Below are 27,558 nucleotides of genomic sequence, written 5' to 3' on the forward strand. Positions count from 1 at the left end.
TCAATGGCCATGCTCATGTTCCAGTTTCTGTGGTTGTACGCAATGCTTGGTGTTCCCTGGTGTGCAGCTACATAACTCTAATTTCTGCCTCCATCATCACACAGCAACTTTTCAAAAAAAAAAAAAAAAAGAAAAAGAAAAGAAAAAAGTAGTAAGGAAGATAGAGTTGAATTCATGTAAGGCTCAGGTTTTGTCAGTTATAAGTTAATGATAACAGGGCAAAAGGAGTTTAAGATATTGCCATGATAGTGGCAGAAGTATTAAGATGACAGATCTGAGCTGGATGGAGAGGTAAGTGAAAAGGTTACTAATGGAACTACTAATGAGAATTAAAAAACTGGCATATTGGGTTTGACTCTCAAACTTTCCAAAGCTCTTCGTATTTATCTGCTTTAATCCAACAGTTTTATCACCAACTATACAGTGTGCTGCGCTACACTGCAGGGGGATGCAGCCGTAAATAAGACAGTCAACACTGATCATTTTGTAGAAAAGCATGAAGACTAATAATATTCATTTATTTTATCTTTTAGAGATGGGGGTCTCAGTCTTGTCACCCAGGATGGAGTGCAGTGGCACAGTCAAGGCTCACACCAGCCTTGACCTTCCAGGGTTAAGTGATTCTCCCACTGCAGCCTCCCTAGTAGCTGGGACTACACACCACCATGACTAGCTAATTTTATTTATTTATTTTTTTGGTAGAGACAGGGTCTCCCTATGTTGCCCAGGCTGGTCTCAAATTCCTGGGCTCAAACGTTCCTCCCACTTAGGCCTCCCAAAGTGCTGGGATTACAGGCATAAGCCACCCCACCTGGCCAAAACTAGTAATAGTCAATAGAATGATCAGTACAATTAATAAGATCTAGGTACAAGGTAGTAAAAATGTGAGAAAGGATACTTTTCACCTCATGGTAAGACATGGTTATCAGGAAACATTCTTTAAAAACTGCCTTAAATAGCTCTTGAGACAGCTGCAAGTAAAGTTGGGATGAAGAAACCATTCTGAGTAGCATGAATAGCATAAAAAAGCATAGCGAAAGCCTAATCAGAAGATAAGGCTTATGGAAAAACAATGCAAGGTAGGGCTGTAAAGGTAATTTAAAGCCAAATTAGAGAGAGCCTTAAATGTGGTAAGGAATCTGGACTTCATTCAGTAGGCAGTGGAGGGGCAGTTCAAGTCTATAAACATGATCAATGATGTGCTCTAAAAAGAAACCATTTTGTTTGGGGTGAGGTTCAGGCATCATCTCAAGCTTCTAAAGATGATGATCAGAATCAGATGATTCTAACATGCCAGCAGTGTAGAAAGACACTAGCCTAAGGAAAGCCTATGCATATCTCTCAATCTTTATCAAACAAAATTTGGAAGAAACCACCTATTACTAGCTAAGTTGACCTAGCAAAATCAAAATTTAAAAAGCAGACCATTCCCATAACAAAAGAAAAATAGATATTGAATATATACAATTTATTTAATAAATTAATGTCATTCAAAATACAGTGCCAGAACATGATGCAGTTGAACATGCTAGTAATGTTTGTCATGAAGCACCTGTGCTCATGTTAGATTGGCGGCGCCCCACTACTGCTAGTGGTTCCTGGGATTAATGCCAGAGCAGCGCTAGTTATCTGCTCTTCTGCACAGCTAGTGCAGAGAATTCCTGAACAGTTCACCTTACTAATCCTAACCCCCACACGCACACAACAGGTTAAAAAAAACACACCCTGACAGCTAACAGATCTATACACAATCACTCTACAGTAATGCTTGTTATTAAATTAAGATGTAATGACCTGGTTAACCCACTCTAAATCTTGAAGATGGAGAACTACATCAGCAGCAGGTAGTTATATGCATGAGCCAATGTTAACATAATACAGAAAGTGGAGGCTTTTTCTGATTAAAGCTCCACGCAGACCCGCACAATGAGTGGCTGGCAATTCTTACTGCAAGCCCAGCAACTTAAGTCCACACCTGGTAAATGACCAGCTGACTGGAAGACCTGTATTCTAGATAGACAAGTATAAGTTAGTGAAAAGAGAATACATGCACCTAATAGTATAGTTAGACTGATCCTGCAGTCATAGCTTTCCCTGTGTAATACCATAAAATTATGGAAGATCTTCCTCAACTAGAGTATAGGATTTAGACATTTCTATACCAACACGGACATTAGTGTTAAGTGCAGTTGAATTAATTACACTGAAAACTGTATTCCAGGACTTCAGAACAGAAGCACGGGAATGAAACACACATACTAAAATAACCTCAGCACAATTTGTGATATACCACACTAGGAACAGGAAACTACTTTTATAAATGAACTTTTTGAACTGTACATACACAGGGCTAACAATGTTAGATAATCCAGATTCTTATACTCTCATGATTACACATAAAGTTTCTCAATTATTGAATAATCTATTTCATATTATGGAAGCATATCTTTCTGTAAGACTCACTGATATATATTATACTGATGCAAATATTAAGTAGGGCATAAAAATAAAATTTATCAAAGATAGAATTTTATGTACTCATATTTAGTTCTTTCATAGCCTCTTTTGTTTAGCAAAGAAAATGACAAAGCACATAACTCAGGCGTGCACTCCCTGAACTTCCCCACTATACAGGTGGTAGTGCAACCATTTCTCCATCCAGTTCAAACTCTTCTGTCCCATCCGTTGAAAAAAGATAAGTTGGTGGTTTCCATGGAGACTCTTCAAGGCAGGATGGATAGAGTTTCCCCACAGTGCATCGAAAATCTCTCCCCAAGTCCCACAGTACACGTTCAGATATATGCTGCCGCAGAGACCACCGGTCAAGTTCCAGGTCATATTGGTAGGTGACGTATTTAGCTCGCTCATTTAAGTGGGTTTCTCGCATAAACACACATAGAGAATTTGAGATCACAACAGCTCTAACACAGGGGTCAGAGTACCTCTTAGCAGGGATGTTGGCTGCCATTTTCCACTCATTTTTATTCACATCATAAATTTCCACAGTTACTGAAGACCCATCTACAGTGCCAGAGGGGAGTCTTATGCCGGAATTGGTAGCAATATGCAACCCTCCAATATAGAAAATTTTATCACCAAAAGCTGCAGCTGAAGCAAAGGACCTACTAGTCTGTCTCATGGCCATTTCTACCCATGAGTCAGACCTTGGAAAATAACAGTACATGAGGTTCAGTGTCATCACATAAATGCAGTCATGAACCACAACTGCTGCACTCCATTGCCAAGCACAAGGTAAAGGGCTTACCATCGTCCACTCATCTTTCTCAGTGTCGTATCTTTCTACGGTCCTCCGATTAAGTTCTCCACCTACGCTATCTCCTCCAATTGCATAGATATAGCCTTCACAGCAAACCAAAGATGGCTTTATGCGGACAAAAAGCATTGGGGTCTTTGGAAACCAGGTATTTTGCTGTGCATCAAACCAATAAAAGCAATTCACAGTTCTGAAGGCAGTCTGAAGTTTGCTTGTTTTACTGTGATTTGTTTTTGTGTTTTTCAGAGGAACTTGACCCCCTGCTATGTAGATATCATTATCAGGAGTGACAACGGTCCCAACCTTATGCAAATCAGCTGGTGGGCTACATAACTTGTAAACTTTTTCTGCTTGGGGGCTGTAACAGACAGAAGAGTAAAGACTACAAGAATTTTCTGAAGATGCTTCAATGAAAATCATCATTTCCTCTTTAGTCATCCCAAGTCTTGGTTTGAAAAACTTGGGCATGGACTTATACAGACCTTGAACCACCACTGACTTATCATTGGGTGGCAGACCTTGAAACCAAGCTCTCTGTGTTACTTCTGAAAGTGCATCAATTCTGATTTGGCTAAGAACAGAAGACAAATACTGGGATCGTGATTCTGTGTTATACTCTAGCCACAGCATAGCAGCTTCTCGAACGGTTTCTTCCTTTTCTACATTTAAATTGTCACTACTGAGAATATCTATCAGTAGGTCATGTGACAGCTGCATGAACGCGTCCTGATGATATACAGCAGTGAACTTGTGCTCCACCATTCTTTTAGCACTCTGTTTTAATTCCTCACAACTGAAGAGATCAGCAAAACTCAACAATCGTACACAATTCTCTGCATTTATTTTTTTAATTAAATATTCTCGACAACGTTGTAACACATCTTCTACCTAGAATGAGAAGGAAAAAAAAAAACAGGCTGATAGGGCCAAGACAGACACACTTTACTTTTCTGTAAGACGTAAGTACATTAATCAGATGCCCATAGTGTAATTTTTATTTTCAGATACACACATCTGGGCTGAGATAAGGTCTTCTGGTAGTAATAAACTCAGAAGACTATAAAATTTTGCAGTATTTTTTCCTGCTCAGTGGCCTACTTAACTGTTCTATTTAGGAACCAGCAGTACAACAATAAATAGGCTCTTAAAAAACAAAACAGCCTTAAAGAATAGGTAAGGAAATTCACACATAAGTCATACTTTCCTAGACTTTATATATAATTAAGAGAACTATATGAAAAAATGTAAATAAATCATAGTATAGAGAAAATTATTGTTGTTGAATAACTGGATTCTGGTTTCCTCAATTTGAACACAGTCACATAAAACCAGAAAATCATGCACAATGAGTAAGAGTAGTTATTTGCCATTCTTATCGAGAGGTAAGATAACAAAGCAACACGAAATAGACTTACGTGCAGTTATAAATTACCTACATTTAAATGACCCATCTTAGCCACTGTAAGCTTCCTAGATTTGTTTTTTCTTAAGAAGGTAGATCTCAGTTGAATCAGATGTGCTACCCACTATACTTATTCAGCATCACAGTGATTAACTAGAAACTGTTTACACTGAGAAGTCAGGTTGCTTGGATTTAAAACTTAATTGGCCAATTAGTACCTGGAAACTACTTATTAGGAAAGAAGCTTCACATCTCTAAACTTCAATTTTCTCTTATATAAAATGGGGAAATAACAGTTATCTCCCTCAAATGAGCCCTGTAAGGATCAGATGAGAATATATATAAAGTATCAGTACACCATCTGGTACTGAAACATATGATCACTTCATGTGGTTGATAGTGAAAGTCATATTGGCAGTCATAGAATGCCCCATCTCAGGCTTCCAGGGCGACACAGTCTAAGAGGCAGAGTCCTGTTTTGCATTTGAGCAAGCAGATGTAGTATACGGTTTTCATTAAAATGGCAGAAAAAAAATGTTAAGGAGCAGTGTCAATATTTACAGTAACAAAGTATTCTGGAATCAGATTTTCTTAAAATTCCTTAATGCCTTAGTAATTCTGAGAAATGCCTGCTTTTAAAAGAAGGACCAACAAAAAATTAGCTGGATGTGCTGGTGCATGCCTATAATCCCAGCACTTTGGGATTATAGGGAGGAGGATTACTTGACCCCAGCAATTCGAGACTGCAGTGAGCTATCACCATGCCACTGCATTCCAGCCTGGGCAACAGAACAAGACATGTCTCTAAAAATAAAAAGTAATGACAACTTGCAAACTATATAAAGACAGTGCTTACAATAAGCATTTCTCCCATTCAAGTTTGGAATTACTAGCACACCAGCAAGCTACCCCAGCCTCAGTTTCCCCAGAGTTGTGGGTAGAGTAGAACACTAACGATAAAGCTAGTGTAATAAGGAGTAAAGGTTGGCCAGGTGTTGTAACTCGCACCTGTAATCCTAGCACTTTGGGAGGCCTAGGTGAGAGGACTGCCTGAGCTCGAGAGTTTGAGACTAGCCTGGGCAACATAAGATCTTGTCTCTACAAAAAAATCAAATAATTAGCCAAGTGTGGTGATGCACGTCTACAGACCCAGCTACTCAGGAGGCTAAGGCTGGGGGATGACTTGAGCCCAGATCGAGGCTGCAGTGAGCTGTGATCTCACCACTGTGCTGCAGCCTGGACAACAGAGCAAGACCCTGTCACACAAAAAGTTGAGTATCCCTAATTCAAAAATTCAAAATCCAAAATGCTCCAAAAACTGAAATGTTTTGAGTGCTGAAATGACACTTGAAATACTCACGGGAGCACTTCAGAGTCTAGATTTTTAGATTAGGGATGATGTAAATCTAAAATATAATGCAAATATCCTAAAATCTGAAAAAATCTGAAACTGGCTGAACTGGATTTCTGGTCCCAATCATTTTGGATAAAGGGTACTCAACCTATGGAAGATTAAAAAGGAAGGAGACTACATAAAGCATGAACTGAGTTCTGGTTTCCAGAATTATACCCAGGTGTTGGCATTCAACCAGTGTCATGCATATTCATTCAGTGCATATTTATTAAGTACTTAACAAATATCACGAACAGTGCTCTCCAAATTTAACCTTTGGTCTAAAGGTTCTCCCTCTGAAGAAACTTTGTGAAATACAGTGTTATTCCAAAACAGGAGATGAAATGAAGAAAAAAACTCTTATATTCCTCTTAAAATTTAAAAAGGGAACGTGATGGGGAAATAAAGAGTAAAACAGTTTGTCATACATAAATATATCAACCATCACTTGTTTTGTTTAAATACTTCTCCTTAATTGCTCAATATGGTCACATAGCCATTATAAATATTTATCATAATTTCCACCAAGTTTTCTGTGAAAAATAGTATCATGAAAAATTAGTATATCTAAGCTCTAAGCAAAAAAAAAAAAAAAAAATTGAAACACTTAAATTCAATAAACACTGTTAAAAATTACTTTAATTTGGCTGGGAGTGGTGGCTCATGCCTGTAATCCCAGCACTTTGGGAGGCCAAGGCGGGTGGATCATTTGATGGCAGGAGTTCCAGACCGGCCTAGCCAATGTGGCGAAACCCCACCTCAACTGAAAATACAAAAATTAGCTGGGCATGGTGGTACATGCCTGTAATCCCAGCTATTCAGGAGGCTGAGGCAGGAGAATCACTTGAACCCAGGAGACAGAGGTTGTTGTGAGCCAAGATTGTGCCAGTGCACTCCAGCCTGGGCAACAAGAGTGAAACTCCGTCTCAAAAAAAAAATTACTTTAACTTGAAATCAAAATTCTCAGGTATGTTAGGCAGTAAAACACACGAAACCAGTATAAAATTTTCACCTATCTCTTTTATTAACAGATTTACATTCCCATCACAAAACTACTTAGTTTACTGGGTAATCAAATCCTATTGTTTTTCCCTTACACATTTTGTAAAAAGAAAAAAACCTTTTACCTTCTAAAATACGTAATAAGAAAATTACATAGATAAAAGACATCACTGGGCCAGGCATGGTGGTTCATACCTGTAATCCCAGGGCTTTGAGAAGCCAATGCAGGAGGATTGCTTGAGCCTGGGATTTTGAGACCAGCCTGGGTAACACAGTGAGATCCTGTCTCTACAAAAAATAAAAATATTGGCCCAGGGAGTGGTGGCTCATGCCTGTAATCCCAGCACTTTGGGAGGCCAAGGTGGGTGGATCACGAGGTCAGGAGATCGAGACCATTCTGGCTAACAACGGTGAAACCCCATCTCTACTAAAAATACAAAAAATTAGCCGGGGGTGGTGGTGGGCACCTGTAGTCCCAGCTACTCGGGAGGCTGAGGCAGGAGAATGGCGTGAACCCAGAGGCGGAGCTTGCATCTGAGCCGAGATCACACCACTAGACTCCAGCCTGGGTGACAGAGTGATACTCCGTCTCAAAAAAATAAATAAATAAAAATAAATAAATAAATAAATAAAAATAGTAGCTGGGCATGGTGGTGCACACCTTTAGTCATCCCAGCTACTCAGGAGGCTGAAGCAGGAGGATCACCTGAGCCCATGAGTTCAAGGCTTCAGTGAACCATGACTGCACCAATGCACTCCAGCCTGGGTGACCGAATGAGACCCCATCTCAAAAACATAAATAAAAAATGTTTAACAATGTTTCCTCACAAAATAAACCACATAATAAACCAATAAGCTACAACTCATGTATGTAAACTGAGTAAAAAAATGCTTACCTGTAGGCTGGACACAGTGGCTCACACGTGTAATCCCAGCACTTTGGGAGGCCAAGGCAGGTGGATCACGAGGTCAGGAGATCAAGACCAGCCTGACCAACATGGTGAAACCCCGTACTAAAAATACAAAAATTAGCACCTGTAATCCCAGCTACTCAGGAGGCTGAGGCAGGAGAATCACTTGAACCTGGGAGGCAGAGGTTGCAGTGAGCCAAGATCGTGCCACTGCACTCCAGCCTGGGCAACAGAGAGAGACTCCGTCTAAAAAAATATATATATGCTTACCTGTAGGAAGCAAGCTGTTTCATAAAGCTGTTCTACAGTGCTGTCATTCATTGCCAAGTTACCCGTGTATGCGTAAGTTATTATTATCTGTAAGGTGGCAGCATCGACATTCCTCAGGTGTACATGGGTTTGTTTGCTTTCACTTAGTCCACTCATAAACATGGCCCTACAGGGGAGATGGAGAAAACAAAGTTGTAAGGGTTTTGTGTAAAACAAATGTAAAGCTGAAAAGAACAATTAGACAATAAGAGGTGTTTATTTAGGGTATTTACTTTTAAGAGAAACTTTTTTTTTTTTTTTAAGACAGGGTCTTGCTCTGTCCCCCAGGCTGGAGTGCAGTGGTACGATCATGGCTCACCGCAGCCCTGACCTTCTGTGTTCAAACGATTCTCCTCAGTCTCCCAAGTAGCTGGGACTACAGGCATGCACCACCACACCCAGCTATTTTTTCTTTTATTTTTAGTAGAGACGAGGCCTCCCTATGTTGCCCAGGCTGGTCTCCAACTCCTGAGCTCAAGCAATCTTCCTGCCTCAGCCTCTGAAAGTGCTCGGATTACAGGCATGAGCCACTGTGCCTAGCCAATGAAATTTTTGAGGGAGACAGATAAGAATAAAATCCAGTCCCAAATATATACCAGACTATTCCACCATGCCATTTTGAGTGAAAATCTCAAAATTCTATTCACTTCTTATATTCATACCATGAAATAATACTCAGCAATAAAAAGGAACTAAGTATTAATATATACTTTAACATAAATGAACCTGAAAACATTATGCTCAGTGAAAGAAGCCACACACAAAAAACCACATAGTATATGAGTCCATTTATATAAAACGTCTAAAAAAGGAAAATATAGAGACAGAAGGTAGATTAGTAGTTCCTTAGAACTGTAAGAATGGGGTCTGTGACTATAAATAGACACAAAGTGATAAAAGTGCTCTAAATTTAGATTGTGGAAATGGTTGTGTAACTGTAAATATACTAAAATTCATTTAATTATATACTTAAAATGGGTAGATTTTGTGGTATGTAAATTACATCTCAATAAAGCTGTTAAAAATTCATTTACTCAAACAATTCTCTAAAAATATGCAGGACACTTTCCTAAAAATCTATTATATACAGGAAATCATGATGGAAAGGCAACTGGCATCATGGAGAATACTAAGTAGAATGCCCATATATAGGTAAGAGACGAAAATAGGAGAGAAAAGCTTCTGCATGTAGCGGTCAACAGTGAGTGTCACAACAGTCACTAACTTGGGCACTAACTTGGGCCCCTCAAGGACAGAGATGAAGAAGCCATTCAAAATGGATAAAACAGGGTAGAACATAAGAAGCAATTGTTCAAGGGGCATAGCTTGAACATAAGGGCTCATGCAGGAAACCAGAAAATGGATTGGAAAGATGGAGAGCAGTCAGATCACAGAGGGCCTTTAAATGAGACAAGAGAGTCTGAGCTTTTCCTTGTAGATAGTGGGGAAAACCAAAGGGTTTCAAGTCTGAATTTAGCACGACAAAATGTAAGTGATAAATGTAGGATGAATACTCTAAGCTGACAGACTATAAGAGCTAAAGGCTAGAGACAGGAAAACTGGCTATCAGGCTATGACAATAATATACCTAAGAGGTAAGAAACTGAGTTATATTGGCAGAAATGAATACAAAAACCACTATAGCTGGGCGCTTGGTGGCTCACGCTTGTAATCCCAGCATTTTGGGAGGCCGAGGTGGGCAGATCATCTTAGGCCAGGAGCTCGACACTAGCCTGGCCAACATGGTGAAACCCTGTCTCCACTAAAAAATACAAAAATTTGCTGGGCAGGTGCCTGTAATCCCAACTACTCAGGAGGCTGAGGCAGGAAAATCACTTGAACCCGGGAGGCAGAGGTTGCAGTGAGCCAAGATCGAGCCACTGCACTCCAACCCGGGCAACAAAAGTGAAACTCCACCTCAAAAAGGAACAAACAAACAGACAAACAAAACCCACTATAAAGAGCCAATAGGATCTGGTGCTTTTCTTTTTCTTTTTTTGAGACAGAGTCTCACCCTGTTGCCCAGGCTGGAGTGCAGTGGTGGTATCTCAGTTCACTGCAACACCCAACTCCCAGGTTCAAGCGATTCTCCTACTTCAGCATCCCGAGTAGCTGGGATTACAGGCGCCCGCTACTACGCCCGGCTGATTTTTTGTATTTTTAGTAGAGATGGGGTTTCACCGTGTTAGCCAGGATGGTTTCAATCTCCTGACCTCGTGATCCGCCCACCTCGGCCTCCCAAAGTGCTGGGATTACAGGCATGTGCCAGCACTCCCGACCAGAAACAGCAAATACTTAATTTCATAATATTGTAACAGGTTGAAGTACCACAACAGAAGTGCTGAGTAATTCTCAAGCAATTCTCTCATTTTGGGTCTAAAATGAACTATAAATGTTACCAAGAAATATTAAAACTATTATTCAGAGGTACCTACTAATTATTGGTGGGATAGACAGAACTGGTAACTCAAACTACAAAGGAAGAATGTATTTAGTTCAGAAGACAAAATCTCTACAGTAGATGTATAGGAGCATTACATGTAAAGATCTCGAAATCTACAATTCTGCCAGCAGAATCTAGTTGAAGAACACTTGTGAAAAGCTCAAATTATATCCTGTGGATATGAAACTGTCCCAGGCACAAGATTTTAATGATGGATGGCTTCAACCCCAAACACATATTGAACTATTTTTATTTATTTAATAAATATCTGATTTGTTTTAGGTATAATACACAGTTGTCCCTTGGTATCTGTGGGGGACTGATTGGTTAACAAACTTCCCAGACTTGGCCGGGTACAGTGGCTGACACCTGTAATCCCTGCACTTTGGGGGGCCGAGGCGGGTGGATCACTTGAGGTCAGGAGTTTGAGACCAGCGTGGGCAACATGGTGAAACCCCGTCTCTACTAAAAATACAAAAAAAAATTAGCCGGGCATGGTGGTGTGTGCCTGTAATCCCAGCTACTTGTGAGGCTGAGGCACAAGAACCACTTGAACCTGGGAGGCAGAAGTTGCAGTGAGTCGAGATAGCACCACTGCACTCTAGCCTGGGTGACAGATTGCGACTGTCTTTAAAAAAAAAAAAAAATTGTAGGCATATAGCAAAGGCAACAACTGGTGTTTGAGCCTTAGCTTCTGCAATCATCATGGGATGTGTTAGGGAATGTGAAGTTTCAGTATCTTCATACAAAGTAAGTCAGCCCTGAAAGGTCAAATGAAATCTATCCTGTCTATAGCTGCCATTAAAGAACAGCAGAACAGGCGGTGCGCAGTGGCTCACGCCTGTAATCCCAGCACTTCGGGAGGCCAAGGTGGACGGATCACAAGGTCAAGAGTTTGAGACCAGCCTGACCAACATGGTGAAACCCCATCTCTACTAAAATTACAAAAATTAGCCCAGGCGTGGTGGTGCGTGCCTGTAATCCCAGCTACTTGGGAGGCTGAGGCAGCAGAATCACTTGAACCCAAGAGGCAGAGGTTGCAGTGAGCCGAGATCGCGCCACTGCACTGCACTGCACTCCAGCCTGGACAACAGAGCGAGATCGTCTCAAAAAAAACAAAAACAAAAACAAAACAAAACAGCAACATCAAACTCACTAATGATTGCTGCTTATGGCTGTTAATATTTGTAGTAGAAATATACAGGTCCACATTTAATTCACCTTTATTCTCCCTGTCCCTTTCAAATATTAAGTCAAAATTACCTAAAAGCAAAGAACAAATAAAGCAATCCATCTATGCCTTGGCTTCTATTCTGCTCAGGAAACGTACAACAAAGACGCGAAAGATCATAAAAATGTAAAGTTAAGCTTTATGTATTTGTTATTAGCAAAGAGTAACTAAATTAACTTCTGCATTCAGAGGCATAGAGAACACCAACGTTACTAGTTATTAAATATTTAAATCTGGCAAAGAGTCTAGTTAGTATAAAGAAATATCACAAATGGTAATAGTAAAGAGTGAGAAAAAATATATTTTGTAAAGAAAAGTCTTAACCTATCTAACAGCACCAATTTTTACCCTCTAAAAATTACTATTTGAGCCTATAACTTGTCAGTTTAAAAACAGAGATCACTGTTTTCTAAAGGCAGCATTTTAAAATCTCGAAGTGTAAATTATCCCATTTTTCTTTCTCTTTTAATGGAAAAAGAATATTCTAAACCTTTCTGCCTTCCCAACATTAAAACTTTACCTTAGTTAATTGCAACACATTTCTTGTATTTAAACCTTTATAAAACTTCTTTCATGTGTCTCTTACACATGCAAGAATGAGATTTGCCAAGTACTACATCATCTGAATAGAAACCTTAAGCAAAACTTAAAAACAAAAATTGAGATGTGGCTTTTTAAAAAATTAAATAACATTTCAAAGAATTTCTATTTAAAACATTAAAAGTACTTACCTGAAATAAGAGCTACATGTTGCAAGAACCATCTTATGACAAGGAAATTCAGTGCCCTCAACAATTAACACTATGTCAGTAAACAACTGCTGTTCATAAAACAGTTTCAACTGTTCCAACAAGGACACAGCATATTCAGTATTGATCTGCCTCTCGTCTTGAGTGGACATGACTGTATTCCATTAATATCTCCAGGAACAGATTAGAAAAGTCCGTCTTACTGATGGAAGGTCAAGTGAATACTTCAGAAATAAAGGAGAAACTACTTGCTGTTATCTGCAGCATTCAGTACCAAGAATGACACATTCACTAATGAGTAATATCTTGTTACACAGACTTAGAATCACTCCTAGGTCATCCTGTGTTAATTAGGTTCTTCAGAGTTTTTCAACACAGTCTGCAGACATTGTGCTCAAATCTGCAATTGTGCAGCTCATGAGTGAAAGAGAAAAATACACGAGGTAGATTTTGTGGCAACATCCTATGTTCAGTGGATCCTGTGGAGTAACTAAAAAGAAAAAAAGTTCAGTTGTAGTATCTAGGCCAGTACGGTTTTAGAATATAACGTTTAAAATGGCAGCCTTAAATAGAAATCATATTTATTTCAAGTTCAACTTTAGACATTACCATAAAAGTGAAACATGACAAAAATGAAGATTCTTAGTCTACATTTAAAATTAAAAAACAAGAAAATTACCAGTTGTAATTTCAAGTTAACTTTTGCCTTCTATACAAAATATAACTGTCACAGAAAATAACGAACACATGAATAAGTACACATTTTTAAAGCTCTTTCAAAATAGACAACTTAAATTACCAAAGCCAGATCTCTTAGTTATTTGTCTGGTAGCAACAAATGATCATAATATTTAAGAAAAAAAATTTTTTTAAAAAAACAAAAAACCTGCTCTCCTACATAGAGATTTCTCGTTCTCCGAATATATTTTAAACACGTTCACAAAGTCTTCATATTTAATTTAAACTATACGGTAAATAGATTCAAACTGCTAATTTTCAAATTTGCCATTCAATTCACTAAGAGAAGTATATGTAATTTGTTTCTTTGTAGAGTGGTTCTTTCCTAGGAATCTTTACGAATAAAAGCATATAATTTTACTTAAAAAAAAAACATAAAATGTAATGGATATATGTTCCTACCCAGAAAACTCCATATTACACAAATATGAATGTTCTCCGAATTAATATGTAACTTTAATACAAATCCAATCTAAATCCTATTTTCAAGGGATTTATCTGGAAGAATGCACAAAGGGTGCTAAGATATTTGAGGGGAAGAAGGGCAAGTTTTTAATGATTTTTATGAAAATATTAAATGTACTATAAAACTGCCATAAAACCAAGTACACATAAGAAACCAGAGATGACTGGCTGGGCACAGTGGCTCATGCCTGTAATCCCAGCACTTTGGTAGGCCGAAGCAGGCGGATCACAACGTCAGGAGTTCGAGACCATCCTGACCAACATGGTGAAATCCTGTCTCTATTAAAAATACAAAAGTTAGCTGGCCGTGGTAGTGCATGCCTGTAATCCCAGCTACTCAGGAGGCTGAGGCAGGGGAATTGCTTGAACCCGGGAGGTGGAGATTGCAGTGAGCCAAGATCGCACCACTGCACTCCAGCCTGGGTGACAGAGCAAGACACCCGTCTCAAAAAAAAAAAAAAAAAGAAATTAGATATGATAAAGATAAATATGGTATCTCAAGTTAGGAAGAATGGTTTATTTCAACAAATAATGTTGGAAGTGGCTAACTGCTCAAGGGGGCAAAAAAACCTAGGCTTTAGTCATACTGCATACCATTCATCAAAAAAAAAAACAAAATTCCAGCTGAATAAAAATTTAATTTGGAACTTAGTATTCACAACACATGGCAAAGGAATTACAAATCAGGAAAAGAGGAAAATCCCAAATAGAATGCTACTAATATGTTAACTATAAAAACTGCCACCTCTTTTTTCACCAACTGTTAAGATGACCATTAGTTACCATAATGAGAAATGACTCCATCATTAGAATCACTGTTATTTTTCCTCACAAAATACCATCCATTATGTCAAAGAGAATCACATATACTTCCTGACAAACTATACTATTACAGTAACTGCTAACTTGATATACAGTCAAGTTTCCAGCCAAGTTAACTTTGAAAGTAACTAAAACAGGTGCAAAGGCAGAGTGAGACTCTGGGTCATTTAAGGTAATAACTTTGCTCTTCCAGAACAGCATGTCACACTATAAATCTGAGTTCTACTACTATAATCTCTGAAGCAAATAATACTTAAAATCACTGGCTATTTCCACACATTAATAATGCAGCAAGGCATAGTGTTGTTGAGGGTGTGGAAAAACAAGCATTCTTACACAGAGGAGTAAGTTGATACATACCCACAATCCCTTATTCAAAACTCTTGACACAAGACATGCTCCAGAATTTACACTTTTCCAGATTTTATAGAGGTATTGTGACACATGTACCCTACATTATAAAACCCTCTCAAGAAGTCTCAGGTAGCAATGGATAATCAAACATATTATCTTTGCTGAGGCAACTATGAATGGTGTCAAAAATAAAGACTATATATAGCCTCACGTTACTTCAGGTCAGGTTTTACTAGCAAAGATTTTTTTTTTTTAACAACTTGATTTTTCAGAGCTTTTTGAATTTCAAAATTGCAAGTATTAATAATACTTGGCACTGGAAATGCTTAATACCAATCTACTAATCCTACTTCTAGAAATATATTTTACAGAAATATATGTATTAATAAAGTAGAAGTCCTAATCCCAGTAGCTGGACTCAAAATTGTCCCCATCCATGTTTAAACAAGGTGACAGCAACTGGTGGCCAGGGCCAAGACAGACTTAAATCATGCCGCTAGACCCCAGAATTTCTTGCAGGCTAGTGGTACAGGCTCACTCTGGTCATTTCATTAACCATATAACAACATGATTTTCTGCAATGATTTTGGGGAGGCCTCATTTATGACTGGGTTTTGCCAGATTTGATTTTTTATCATATCCATGAAACCGTATTAAAACAATTGCAGTCTGCTTCTAAAAAAGTACAAAGTCATTATACTCATTAACACAGCTTTATTAGATTCCCCTATTTCCCACTCTTCTTTTGTAATCCAGGATACATTTTCTTCCTGGAGAGGCAGCCTACGTTAAAGTTACCTTAAAATAGGCAGAAAAAGTAAGTCATTCAGATATGACACTAAGTAAATAAACAAGTACAATTAAAAATAAAATTAAGGTCAGGAGTGGTGGCTCATGCCTGGAATCCCAGCACTTTGGGAGGCTGAGGTCGGTGGATCACTTGAGGTCAGGAGTTCAAGACCAGCCTGGCCAACATGGTGAAACCCCATCTCTACTAAAAACACAAAAAAATTAGCTGGACATGGTAGCACGTGCTGTAATCCTAGCTACCCAGGAAGCTGAGGCCAGGGAATCACTTGAACCTGGCAGACGGAGGTTGCAGTGAGCCGAGATCGTGCCACTGCACTCCAGCCCGAGTGACAGAGTGAGACTCCGTCTCAAAAACAAAACAAAACAAAAACAAAAAATAATAAATAAAATTAAGTATCTCACCCCTCTGGGAGCATGGACTTCAAAAGGTATTAACTAAAAATGTGAAAGCTTGGCCAGGTGTGGTAACTCATACCTGTAATCCCAGCACTTTGGGAGGCCTAGGAGGGCAGATCACTTGAGGCCTGAGGCCTGGAGTTCAAGACCAGCCTGACCAACATGGCAAAACCCTGTCTCTACTAAAAATACAAAAATTAGTCGGGTATGGTGGCTCATGCCTGTAATACTAGCTACTCTGGAGGCTCAGGCTGCTTCAAGCCGAGACTCACTTGAACCCAGGAGGAGGAGGTTGCAGTGAACTGAGATCACACCACTGCATTCCAGCCTGGGCAACACAGCAAGACTCTGTCTCACGAAAATAAACATAAAAATGTGAAAATTTGCAAAGTTTAGGACGATCAACCAACCATCTTCAAATGCCCACAACACAAACATTTTCTGTAAAAGACTCCTTCCCTCCTAAAAACAAAACTTGAAACCAGTACTCTAAATCCTCTGAAGCAATTCAGTATGTACTATATTAATTACCAACTGATGTGACCTATTTTACAAATTTTCTCTTTTCAATAATTACATTTTGTATATCATTCTATATCTAAAATCAGCTTCAAAATGTCACAGACCCTGTTATCTGTAGAAGCCAGCTTCCCCAGATTAATTCTCAGGTATCAAGGAAACTGTTGACTTAATTTTCTTTTCTGAATGAATGGCTAAATTCCACAAATGTTTATTGAATACTAAGTGCCAATCATTGCACTCTACATACTCGGATTGAGAGAAGCCAAACACTAAAGCTCCAAAACACCAAGGGCTTTTACTCTTATTACAGATTACAGCCACAGCTACAGCTGTCATTCAAAAACATGGTGTTTTAAAAACCTGCTATTCTAGACAAACTTAAAAGCCAAGAAGCAAGCAAATGAGTGAAGCAAGCTGGGTATATGAAACGTTTTTCTTGAAATGTAGCTATCTTGATCTTTTTCTTTCAAACTTTTAATAGAGACATGAGTTCAAGAAATTTTACTCTTTACCGTAAGAAAAACTGTAGTACAGGTAAAATGAGCAAAGGTATCTGGTGCTCAGTCCTACTACTAACAGTGGATCACACAGGAGGAAGGAAAAACTTATTGAAGACCTATTTAAACCTTCTGGATTTTATTAATATATGCAATGATTACCTGATTTTTACAAAATAAACTTTTGGCCAGCTGTGGTGGCTCATGCCTGTACTCCCAGCACTTTGGGAGGCCAAGGCGAGAGGATACCTTGAGGCCAAGAGTTCAAGGCTGCAGTGAGCTATGATCATGCCACTGCACTCCAGCCTGGGCAACAGCAAGATTCTCCCTCTAAAATTTTTAATTTAAAAAAAAAAAAAAAAAAAAAGGCTGGGCACAGTGGCTCATGCCTGTAATCCCAGCACTTTGGGAGGCTGAGGTGGACAGATCACCTGAGTTCAGGAGATTGAGACCATCCTGGCCAACATGGTGAAACCCCGTCTCTACTAAAAATACAAAAATTAGCCTGGTGTGATGGTGCGTGCCTGTAATCCCTGCTACTCGGGAGGCTGAGGCAGGAGAATGGCTTGAACCCAGGAGGAGGAGGTTGCAGTGAGCTGAGATCGCACCACTGCACTCCAGCCTGGGCAACAAGAGAGAGACTCAGTCTCAAAAAAATAAAAATAAAAATAGTAATAATAATAAAACTTCAAAAGGTACACTATTCTCTCTTCTCATAACAAAGACAAAATATTTTAGGCTTTGGGAGCCATAAGGTCTCTATCCCAAAGATTTAACTCTTGCTGCAGCCTGAAAGCAGCCAAAGACAATATGGAAACAAATGTTATTTCAATAAAACTTTGTTTACAAGAACAGGTTACAGGCCACATTTACCAAACTCTGCTTTATTTTTAAAAATTTATATTTCTTTTATATATATATAAATATGTGTGTGTATGTGTGTATATATATACATATATGTGTATATATACACATATATACATATGTATATGTATATATATGTGTATATATATACACACATATGTATACATATACATGTATATATACACACACATATATACATGTATATGTATATATACACACACATATATACATGTATATGTATATATACACACACATATATACATGTATATGTGTATATACACACACATATATACATGTATATGTATATATATATATATACACACATACACACACACAAATTTTAATTTTTTTTTTAAGAGACAGGATTGCACTATGTTGCCCAGGCTGGTCTTGAACTCCTACGTTCAAGCGATCCACTTGCCTTGGCCTCCCAGAGTGCTGGGATTACAGGCGTAAACCGCTGCACCTGGCCTTACACTGCTTCTTGATGAAATATTTAGTCAGTGACTAAAATACGTACCTCAAGTTGTTTCTGCAAGAATAATGTTTCTCTTCAGATCACAAAAACAAGGAAAAGCACAAACTTTAAATTCCTGAACGAGGAATTAAATATAATTCTTAATCTAATTTATATATATTCCACTTTTCTTCTCAACCAAAATATTCTAACATCTTTTACCTAGTCACACAACTGCTTTCCCCAATTCCTGCTAGTTCTGTGGACTTCTGAAACATGTTCTTATCTAGTGTGAGTACCTTTAATTAAGGTTTAAAAAAAAAAAAAAAAGACATCTCTCCCCAAGATAACCTGCCAAAAAAAAAATCCATACTGAGAAAAAGCTATTCAAAAACACTTAAATTACTTTGGGAAATCCCTGTTACAAGCCACAATTCCTGGTATCAGGTGCTTCCAGATTAGTAAGAAAGTCCTATATTCTAACACTGATCATTAGAATATATTCCATAGTAAAAAATGCTAACCAGCATAAGAATTAAATTGGAGTCATGCAAACACAATATAATGAAATTCACAATCTTAATAAAGTGCAATGTACTTTGACATAAAAAGTGTATTCTCACTCCTTCTTTTAAGTCCTGCGCTCAATTCAGTGTTTTTGACTGATTTGCTTGATCGCAGAGAATGGCAAAGATAAGGTTAAAATGTTATACACAGGATGAAATCCTCTCCTCCACTGTCTACACACTTTTTTTTTTTTTTTTTAAAGACGGAGTCTCGCTCTGTCGCCCAGGCTGGAGTGCAATGGTGTGATCTAGGCTCACTGCCACCACCACCACCTGGGTTCAAGCAATTCTCCTGCCTCAGCCTCCTAAATAGCTGGGATTACAGGCACGCACCACCATGTCCGGCTAATTTTTCACATTTTTAGTAGAGATGGGGTTTCACCACGTTGGCCAAGCTGGTCTCAAACTCTTGACCTCAGGTGATCTGCCTGCTTCGGCCTCCCAAAGCGCTGGGATTACAGGCATAAGCCACCACGTCCGGCCTCTACCCACTGACTTTCTACGAATTATTACAGGACAAAGTCCTATTTATTTTTAAATCCGAAGACTACCTACAGAAGTCAAAAATTTATAAACTGATTGAAAACAAATGCTTCTAATACATTTTCTCTAGGATGCCCAAGTCTCCGAGGTTCTGAGTGAATTCCAACACATAAAAGTTTCGAAACATTGTTACTAAATGATTGTCAGGATTAAATCAGTTAGCAATAGACAGTAACATATACAATTCTACTTAAAAATCTGAAACTCTTCCCACAAAATATTATTTCTAGAGATGACTTAAAGTATTGGGAGGATATGCACAGGTTATCGAAAATACTACGGCATTTTATATCAGAGACCTGAGTGTCCTTGGATTTTCATATCCCAAGGGGACCTAGGAACTAATCTCCCACTGAAACCAAGAGACAACTGTGTTTCTATTCAACAAATTTAAGTTGGTTGTCTGAATTCCTCACTTAACTTTCCTATAAAATAACAGTATTAAAAAGGTGTTTAACTTCTCACTATAAGCAGCAAAACATGCCTGAAAGTCTATCAGCAAAGAAAATTTACAAAGTAAATACTACTTTAATACTCATAAAGAGATAAGTGACCATGAAATTGTTTTACAGATTCTGATTATTAATATTAAAGGATAAGGAACCAAGATTAAAAGTATGAAATGTTGAAATTTAAAAAAAATCCCAAATACTTTTAAAGATTTCAGAGGTTGATGGCAGTGTTTTGGCTTTTTGGGGGGAGGCAATGAGGGGGGACAGATGTCTAATTTCACTTTGAAATGAAGTTTTCATTCCTAGAGGTGTGTACTTTGTAGCATCCTCCCACTGAGTAGCCTGGAAACACAAATAGAAGCAAAGCAAGCTTTTCCAATGTTAACCAGGCAGAATATAGAGACTGAGGAACGAATAAAGGATTAAAGAACTATTGAATGTGATAAAGAAACCAATCAGCAATTAACTGAGCTGTGGATGAAAAAGGAAGAAAGGATAAAAAGATGGGAAGGAGGCTGCTAGCAAGACCTGCTACAGTAAGCACAGTAGTAGGTACAAAGTTTCCATTGGACAGGAGGAATAAGTGTTACTATCTGTTACACAGCATGTTGATGATTGCAGTTAACAATAATATACTGTGTATTTCAAAACTGCTAAAGATTCTAAATGTTCTCACCACAAAAAAACTAAGTAGATGAGGTGACAGATGTAAATAGCCTGATTTAATCATTCCTCAATGTGTACATAGATTGAAACATCACATTGTAGCCCACAAATACATACAATTATTTGCCAACTAAAAATAAAATAAATTATATAGTAGGAATGAAAGAATGATAGGTCTCCCTCCAGGAGGGGCAGTGCGGCTATAAATCATTCACCTGTAGGAAGCACATTCAAATTGTACATTACTAACTTAGGGAGTGCTGCATCTCCCAATGCTACAAATGTCAATAGAGAAGATTAAAAATTTTTGTTGGAAAAGATCCAAGGCATTCTCCATGGAGGTCAACCGTTGAAAAATAATTGAGTACAAACCCAAACTACTTGGGTTAAAGCCCCAGTTCTGCAACTTAATAGCTGTGTGGCCCTTTTTAAGTTATTTATTCTCTATGCCTCAGTTTGCTCATCTATAAAATGTAGTTAAAAGTAGAACTCTCTTCTCAATGAATTGTTCTAGGATTACATTTCATACTTGGTTCAGTACCTGACACACAGCACTACTACACAGATATTCGAAATTATTTTTATTAACCCACCCACTGGTGAAGCTTTTGCAGCACTTTCCCAACTCCTGGATTCCACACCTACACCAGGTCCGAAGATTCCAATTTCAAGGTCTCAGCACTCCAAATACAGTTCTCTTTTTTCATTCTGTCTAAATGGTATTTTACATAAGAGAAATCCAATGTTTTCAGAGAATATTGGGACTTTTTTGCAAACATTTGACACTTGAAATCTGAATTCAGTGTTCTAAAATATTAAGATAATTTTTCCTTTTTTTTCCTTTTCTCACATATTTTGATGGTACAAATAATGAAACAAACTAGTGCTTAAAAGACGACCAATCTTGAGGAGGCTGATGTCAGTGTAAAAAACTAAATGAGAGTCCAGAAAGGCACCAGTCATAAAACAAGCCTTTCTTTATTTCAATGAGATAGTTTTCTCCTTAGGAAGGACAAGAGATGGGTGCTAGAAACAGTCTGCTTTCAAGTTATCAAAACAACCACGACAGTTGAGAATGTCTGGAAAAGACCATTTGTTTTTTAGATTGTCAACTGCTACACAAACAGAATTTTCTGGAGTTGTGACAGGCATCAATTAAAAAACAAACCAAAAAAAAAACAAAAAAACCAAAAAAACAAACACCTGGCCTTTTGAAGAATCTATCAAGTTTTAAAAATTTCAGCATACTTGCAGTGAGCCGAGATCGCACCACTGCACTCCAGCCTGGGCGACACAGCGAGACTCCGTCCCAAAAAAAAAAAAAAAAAAAAAAATTTCAGCATAGTTTCCTCTGCTCTAGTCACATTCAGAGCTTAGGTCTGTTCTCTCTTTCCAACCATACTGATAGATGACATGGCTCCATCAGGTTAATTACGCTCAGCACCCTAAGTAAATTCAGGTCACAAGTACAAGCTGTACTATATTATGATTAACAAGTTATCTCAGTTTTAAAAAATTAAACAAGAACATAAAGGCAATGCCACCTGCAATACAATAATCATATGAGTATACTATGTCCTTTTATTTTGGATATCACTTTTCCTTTTTCCTCTCACCTCTGCGCAGTGACTTAAGAAAGCTGGGGAAAGGTGGCCAGGCGCAATGGCTCACACCAGTAAATCCCAGCACTTTGAGAGGCCGAGGCGGGCAGATCACCAGGTCAGGAGATCGAGACCATCCTGGCTAACACGGTGAAACCCCATCTCTACTAAAAATACAAAAATTAGCCCAGCGTGGGCTACTCAGGAGGCTGAGGCAGGAGAATGGCGTGAATCCGGGAGGCGGAGCTTGCAGTGAGCCAAGATCGCGCCACCGCACTCCAGCCTGGGCGACACAGCGAGACTCGTCTCTTAAAAAAAAAAAAAAAAAAAGTTACTTGAGATCGGCCGTATGCGGTAGCTCACGCCTGTAATCCCAGCACTTTGGAAGGCCGAGGTGAGGGGATCACGAGGTCAGGAGCTCGAGACCAGCCTGACCAACATGGTGAACCCTCATCTCTACTAAAAATACAAAAATTAGCCAGGCCTGGTGGGGCGCGCCTGTAATCCCAGCTACTCAGGAGGCTGAAGCAGGAGAATCACTTGAACCCTGAAGGCGGAGGCTGCAGTGAGCCGAGATCGTGACACTGCACACCAGCCTGAGTGACAAGAGTGAGACTCTGTCTCCAAAAAAAAAAAATTACTTGAGATCAACCTGTCATTTCTAATACTGAATTATTTAAGTATCAGTTGGTCTATTCAAACTCTACAAAACTGAAAAGATTAAGCTAACAAAGGACTTTGAAATTTTCACTCATATTTTATGACACCAGGATCAATCCTTTTTCCTGGCCTTACTTGTCTTAGGAATGTGGGCAAAGAGAAGAGGGGAAGGGGGACTCTTTTCTAAATGTGTAACATCTTTGGAAAAACCAATGTTATCATTTGGCTTTTAAGACTGCATTCAAGTTTCTAGGAATTCACCTTGCACATTCAATGTTCAAGTTTAGGAATGAAAAGCTCAACATTTCTACCAACCAGAAGAAAATCTATGGAGGAGCATGGACATATGTACTGATACCTCTATTCCTTCCCATCTCCTTACATGCCCTGTGAATAACATAAGTTAACATTTTATAATGCTTCTTATGAGAGCAAAAAGGGGAGTAGAGTTATAGCACTCATAAAGTCTTCCTACAAAACTATGTGCAAAGAAAACACCACTATGTGGAAACGTGTGGACTACAGAGCATGCTCAACAGAAAGGCCACAGCACTCCAGAGTTACTGACAGAAAACAACCTCTTGAGGATTCCAGGCCCCAACCTAAAAGGGCTTCAATAAGCACTAAGCCAACAGAAGATCAAAGTGAAGAAGTAAGCTTAACATTAGTTATCAGCCAGATGGAAATAGCAAAATTCCACATCATCGAGATTAGAAAACAACCGACTGGCTTTTCAATTTACTTTAGATCAGAAAAAAAAAGTCGGGGAAAAAAGTCCTTATCAAAGGTTAACCAAACTAAGTCATTCACAATTACAAGAGATCTAAGACCCATACTACTCAAATTCGGCAAAAATGTACAACTCAGAAGGAAGAGGGGGAAGATCCCTGTTAATTAGTTGCCTCGATAAAAGAAAATATCATTTTGGTCAGTGCACAGCGTTGATAGGGTTTCGTTTCTGAATGCCTAAATGCTGTGAGCCCGACGTACAGATTCAAGTATAAACAACACGTGACCAGTCCTGTTCCCTACGTCTTCATAAGGCTAATTGACACAGAAGATAGTTCACACAAACACACCCTTTTAAAGTTCATTTTGTATTTTGAATTCTTTTCCTATTTTCACTGGAAGGGGTCACCGTGGTAGCCCGTGGAATGGACGCTCCTCTACCTTTTGAGGCAGGTAGAGTTGTTAGATAGCTAAGCCCAGGGGAAAAAAAGATGTTAACTCAAAATAACCGCCCCACACCAAACTAAGCGATTTTTCTATTCCCCGGTTGTTCAATCTGTAGGGAGAGGGAGGTGGTCGAATTCAAGGAAGTTAAAGATTTCACAAAGTAAACACGTACACAATTTTCCGTTTCAAAGGGCAGTTTCTGCTTTCTTTTTTAAGTCGATATAGACCATAACAGGAGCTCTGTTCGTCTAGACCTCTCTTGGTTAGTTCAGATGTACGCGGGGGGAATACAGAAGGAAGGGGGTGTCCTCCTTCGGCCCACCATGTCGCGAACACGTCGCGAGTCTTTAAGGGAAACAGCTTTACTTCGGTAAGGGCGGGCGCGAGCCGAGGCCAAGGCGCCGCCCGGGTGCCCCGCGGGCGCCGAGGCGCCTATTGCCGGGGCCGGAAACGCCCAGCGAGCGGCGTACCGGGCCTCCCCTTCCCCGCGGACCTGCCCGGAGCTCCGCCGCCCTGGGGCCGCCGCGGGGTGCGGAGGGCGGCGCCGGCCGCCCGCGCCCCTCCCCCGCCCGCGGCGGAAGCGTCTCGGGTTTGAAAGATGCCGCGGCCGCCGCCTCCCACCCGCCGAGCCACAAAGGGCCGAGCCCCCTCCCGCCACAGCCCTCCTCCCCGGCCCCTCCACAGGTCGCCGCGGGCTCCCAGCCCGCCCGGCGCTACTGTCGCCTGCTCACCCGCGTCCCTCGGTCCGGAGGTGTGGGATCCGATCCAGCCGGTGGCCCCGTCCACACTGGGCCCCTCCGGCGCGGCGGCGGGGGCGTGGCCCTCCCGCCGCGGCCTCGCCTGGGGTCTCGCCTCCGCCTCCGGCCGAGGAAGGCTGGCGCCCCCGCCTCTTCCTTCCGGTTTCCCCTCGCACCCTCCCTCGCTTGGTCCGTCCAGCGCGGAAAGCAGCGTCCTCTGCGGGCGCCGCCGCACGCTCCTCAGGGCCCGACCACCGCCAGACTCCTCCCCCGGGAGCCGCGCCGCCCGCCCGCCTGCGCCGCCTTGTCAGTCCGGGGCCGCGAGACGCCGGGCCCGCCGCCCCCGCCGCCCCCGCCGCCCCCGCCCCCGCCCCCGCCCGCGGCCCGGGAACGCGCGCGCAATGGACCGCTGGCCAGCCTGCGGCGCCCGCCCTCGCCACGCCGCCCTCCCGCCTCGCGCGCGCGCGCGCGCCTGTCGGCACCAGCGGCAGTTTTGCAGTTTCCCGGGTCCTCGCGACCGTCCCCCGCCCCTCCCTTACTCTAGCTGCCCCCGCCCTTTTCCTCTGCCGGATGCCACCGGAAAGCCAAAAACAATTGGGGCCGCGCAGGCGCGAAAGAGGAAACGGAAAGAGCAGGAAGGGCGGGGGCGGCGCGAGGTGACGGGAAGCGTAATTGAAGGGGGTTCCCGGGAAAGGTCATGGGAGAGCCCTCGAGGGGCGCGTGCGCGGCAGAGGGGCGCTCCGAGGAGCCGCGGCGGCCGAGGCCTTGGGCCTAGACGGGCGGATGGAGAGGCCCGACAAGTTCATTGCTAGGAAATCTAGAGAACAAAACACCAATTGTTATGCTGAAGGAGGTGTTTTATCCCTTGGAATTTCCCCTGAAATACAGATTTTTGCAGGCTGGCTCGGAAAGTGGGAATGAGTAGGACTAAACAATACCAGACCGGGGGCAGGAGAAAGTTGAGGAGGCGTTGGGCGGGTCGCTTTGTTGCCGCAGCACCTCTTCTCCAAACCATGCCCTCCTCTCTCCAGAGCCGCTTCGGCTTTTCCCAAGGCCAAGGAAGAAGTCAGAGCAGCACTCAAAAGGGCCCGCAGTTGGGGGAGGTTAGGGGAAAAGGGAGAGAGACATCTGGGTGCGGACGTCAGCTCCAGCGTCTGAAGCCTTCCGTTGTGTGCTGCAATGCGGCGGCTGCACGCCCCCAACCCCCCGAGTTCCAAAAGAGCGCCTTCAGCGTTGCTTCGCAAAGCGAAGCGTTTGTAGCAGCAGCTAATGGCTGTGGCCCGTACTGTTTTAGTTAACTTGGCACAGCTTGCTGGCAGGCAGGCTGTAAATTTGCTAGGAGCTATTCGTGGATCAAAAAATTGTCAGAAATGCCCACACAGACTCCACCTACCTTCCTAACTTACAGTCTTGGCACAAGCCCAATCTAGAGCATATAGATGACTAATTATAATCTGAAAGGCCATACAGTACATTACTGAAGGGAGCCTCTTCCTCTAAACTAGGCTAGATCAACTGAATGCACACCAAGATGCGTGTTATCAGGAACTACTGATAAAGGATTGTTTTACTGTAGAATCTGGAAACTACATTCAACAAATCTTTATTGAGTTTCCAGCATGCTACCACTGTACTTAGTCTAATTAAATAGTTAAGTGGTATGATATCAAACAAGCTATACAAAAGATTAAAGTCATTTAACACACACTTGAGCACCTACTTTGTGCCAGATTGGGTATGAGAGATGCGGTGTAAACATGCAGACAACAACAAATGATACCTGCGGCAAGGAGTTCGTGATTCATCCTGTGGGCAACAAAAAGCCACTTAAGATTTTTAAGCAGGAGAATATCTTGATAAGATTTTAGAGAAAAAATTCTAAAGCATGATAGATAGCAGACTGGAAGCAGGGATACTAGTTAGGACGCTGTTAATGCAGTCCAGACATGAGTTGGAGAGAAAGTCCAAACTAACAGTGTCAGTGAGAATGGAGAAGCAGAGATACATTTGAAAACTAGCCAGCTATGATAAATAAGACTTGATTACCTAGAGGATGAGGGGAAATAAGAAATCAAGGATAACTGAGTTTTTTAGTTAGGGTGATTAGATGGTGTTATCAGTGACTATAAGAGGAGTAATGAATTGTGAGGATGAAAGAGAGGACTAAAAGGTGTCCTTTTAATGGCTGTACAGTTAGGAATGCATTTGGGCCCACATTTTTTTCGAAAAGATTCCATTATAATAGCTTAAACAAGACCTACAGGTAGGCAGTTACCTTTGTTGGTTCAATAGCTCAAGAACAGCAGGGCCATCATTTCTGTGATTCTCTTGACATTGACTTCATGGTTGCAATATGGCTGCAGCAGTTTTAGCCTTCGCACCTTTGTTCAAGGCAGGAAGAGGGGAAAGGGGGTGGCTTCCACCATCCATGGTCTTTTTTTTCTTCAGGAAAGTGAAAGCTTTCTCAGGATACTACATCTCCCAAACTCAGCAGACTTCCACAAACATCTCATTGTCT

The 27,558-nt window shown here is 40.7% G+C and overlaps 1 protein-coding gene across 3 annotated transcripts; it reads right to left on the reverse strand.

The window, feature by feature from the left end:
• Positions 1–1,453: 1,453 nt before the first annotated feature.
• KBTBD2 (kelch repeat and BTB domain containing 2) lies at positions 1,454–25,259 on the reverse strand. 3 transcript variants are annotated; one of them, XM_016945720.4, is made up of 4 exons: positions 25,035–25,259; positions 12,697–13,204; positions 8,253–8,418; positions 1,454–4,162 (listed from the first exon to the last, which is right to left on the reverse strand). In XM_016945720.4, exons 2-4 carry the CDS (start codon positions 12,864–12,866, stop codon positions 2,627–2,629), a joined length of 1,872 nt encoding a protein of 623 aa, XP_016801209.1. In that variant the 5' UTR covers positions 12,867–13,204; positions 25,035–25,259; the 3' UTR covers positions 1,454–2,626. The 3 variants fall into 3 exon arrangements, with proteins under 3 accessions (XP_016801209.1, XP_016801210.1, XP_016801211.1); XM_016945721.4 differs by lacking the exon at positions 25,035–25,259 and adding an exon at positions 24,476–24,818; XM_016945722.4 differs by lacking the exon at positions 25,035–25,259 and adding an exon at positions 21,460–21,578.
• Between the last annotated feature and the right edge of the window lie 2,299 nt (positions 25,260–27,558).

Source organism: Pan troglodytes, chromosome 6 (genome assembly GCF_028858775.2).
Source record: "Pan troglodytes isolate AG18354 chromosome 6, NHGRI_mPanTro3-v2.0_pri, whole genome shotgun sequence".
In the NCBI taxonomy this organism is placed as follows: domain Eukaryota; kingdom Metazoa; phylum Chordata; class Mammalia; order Primates; family Hominidae; genus Pan; species Pan troglodytes.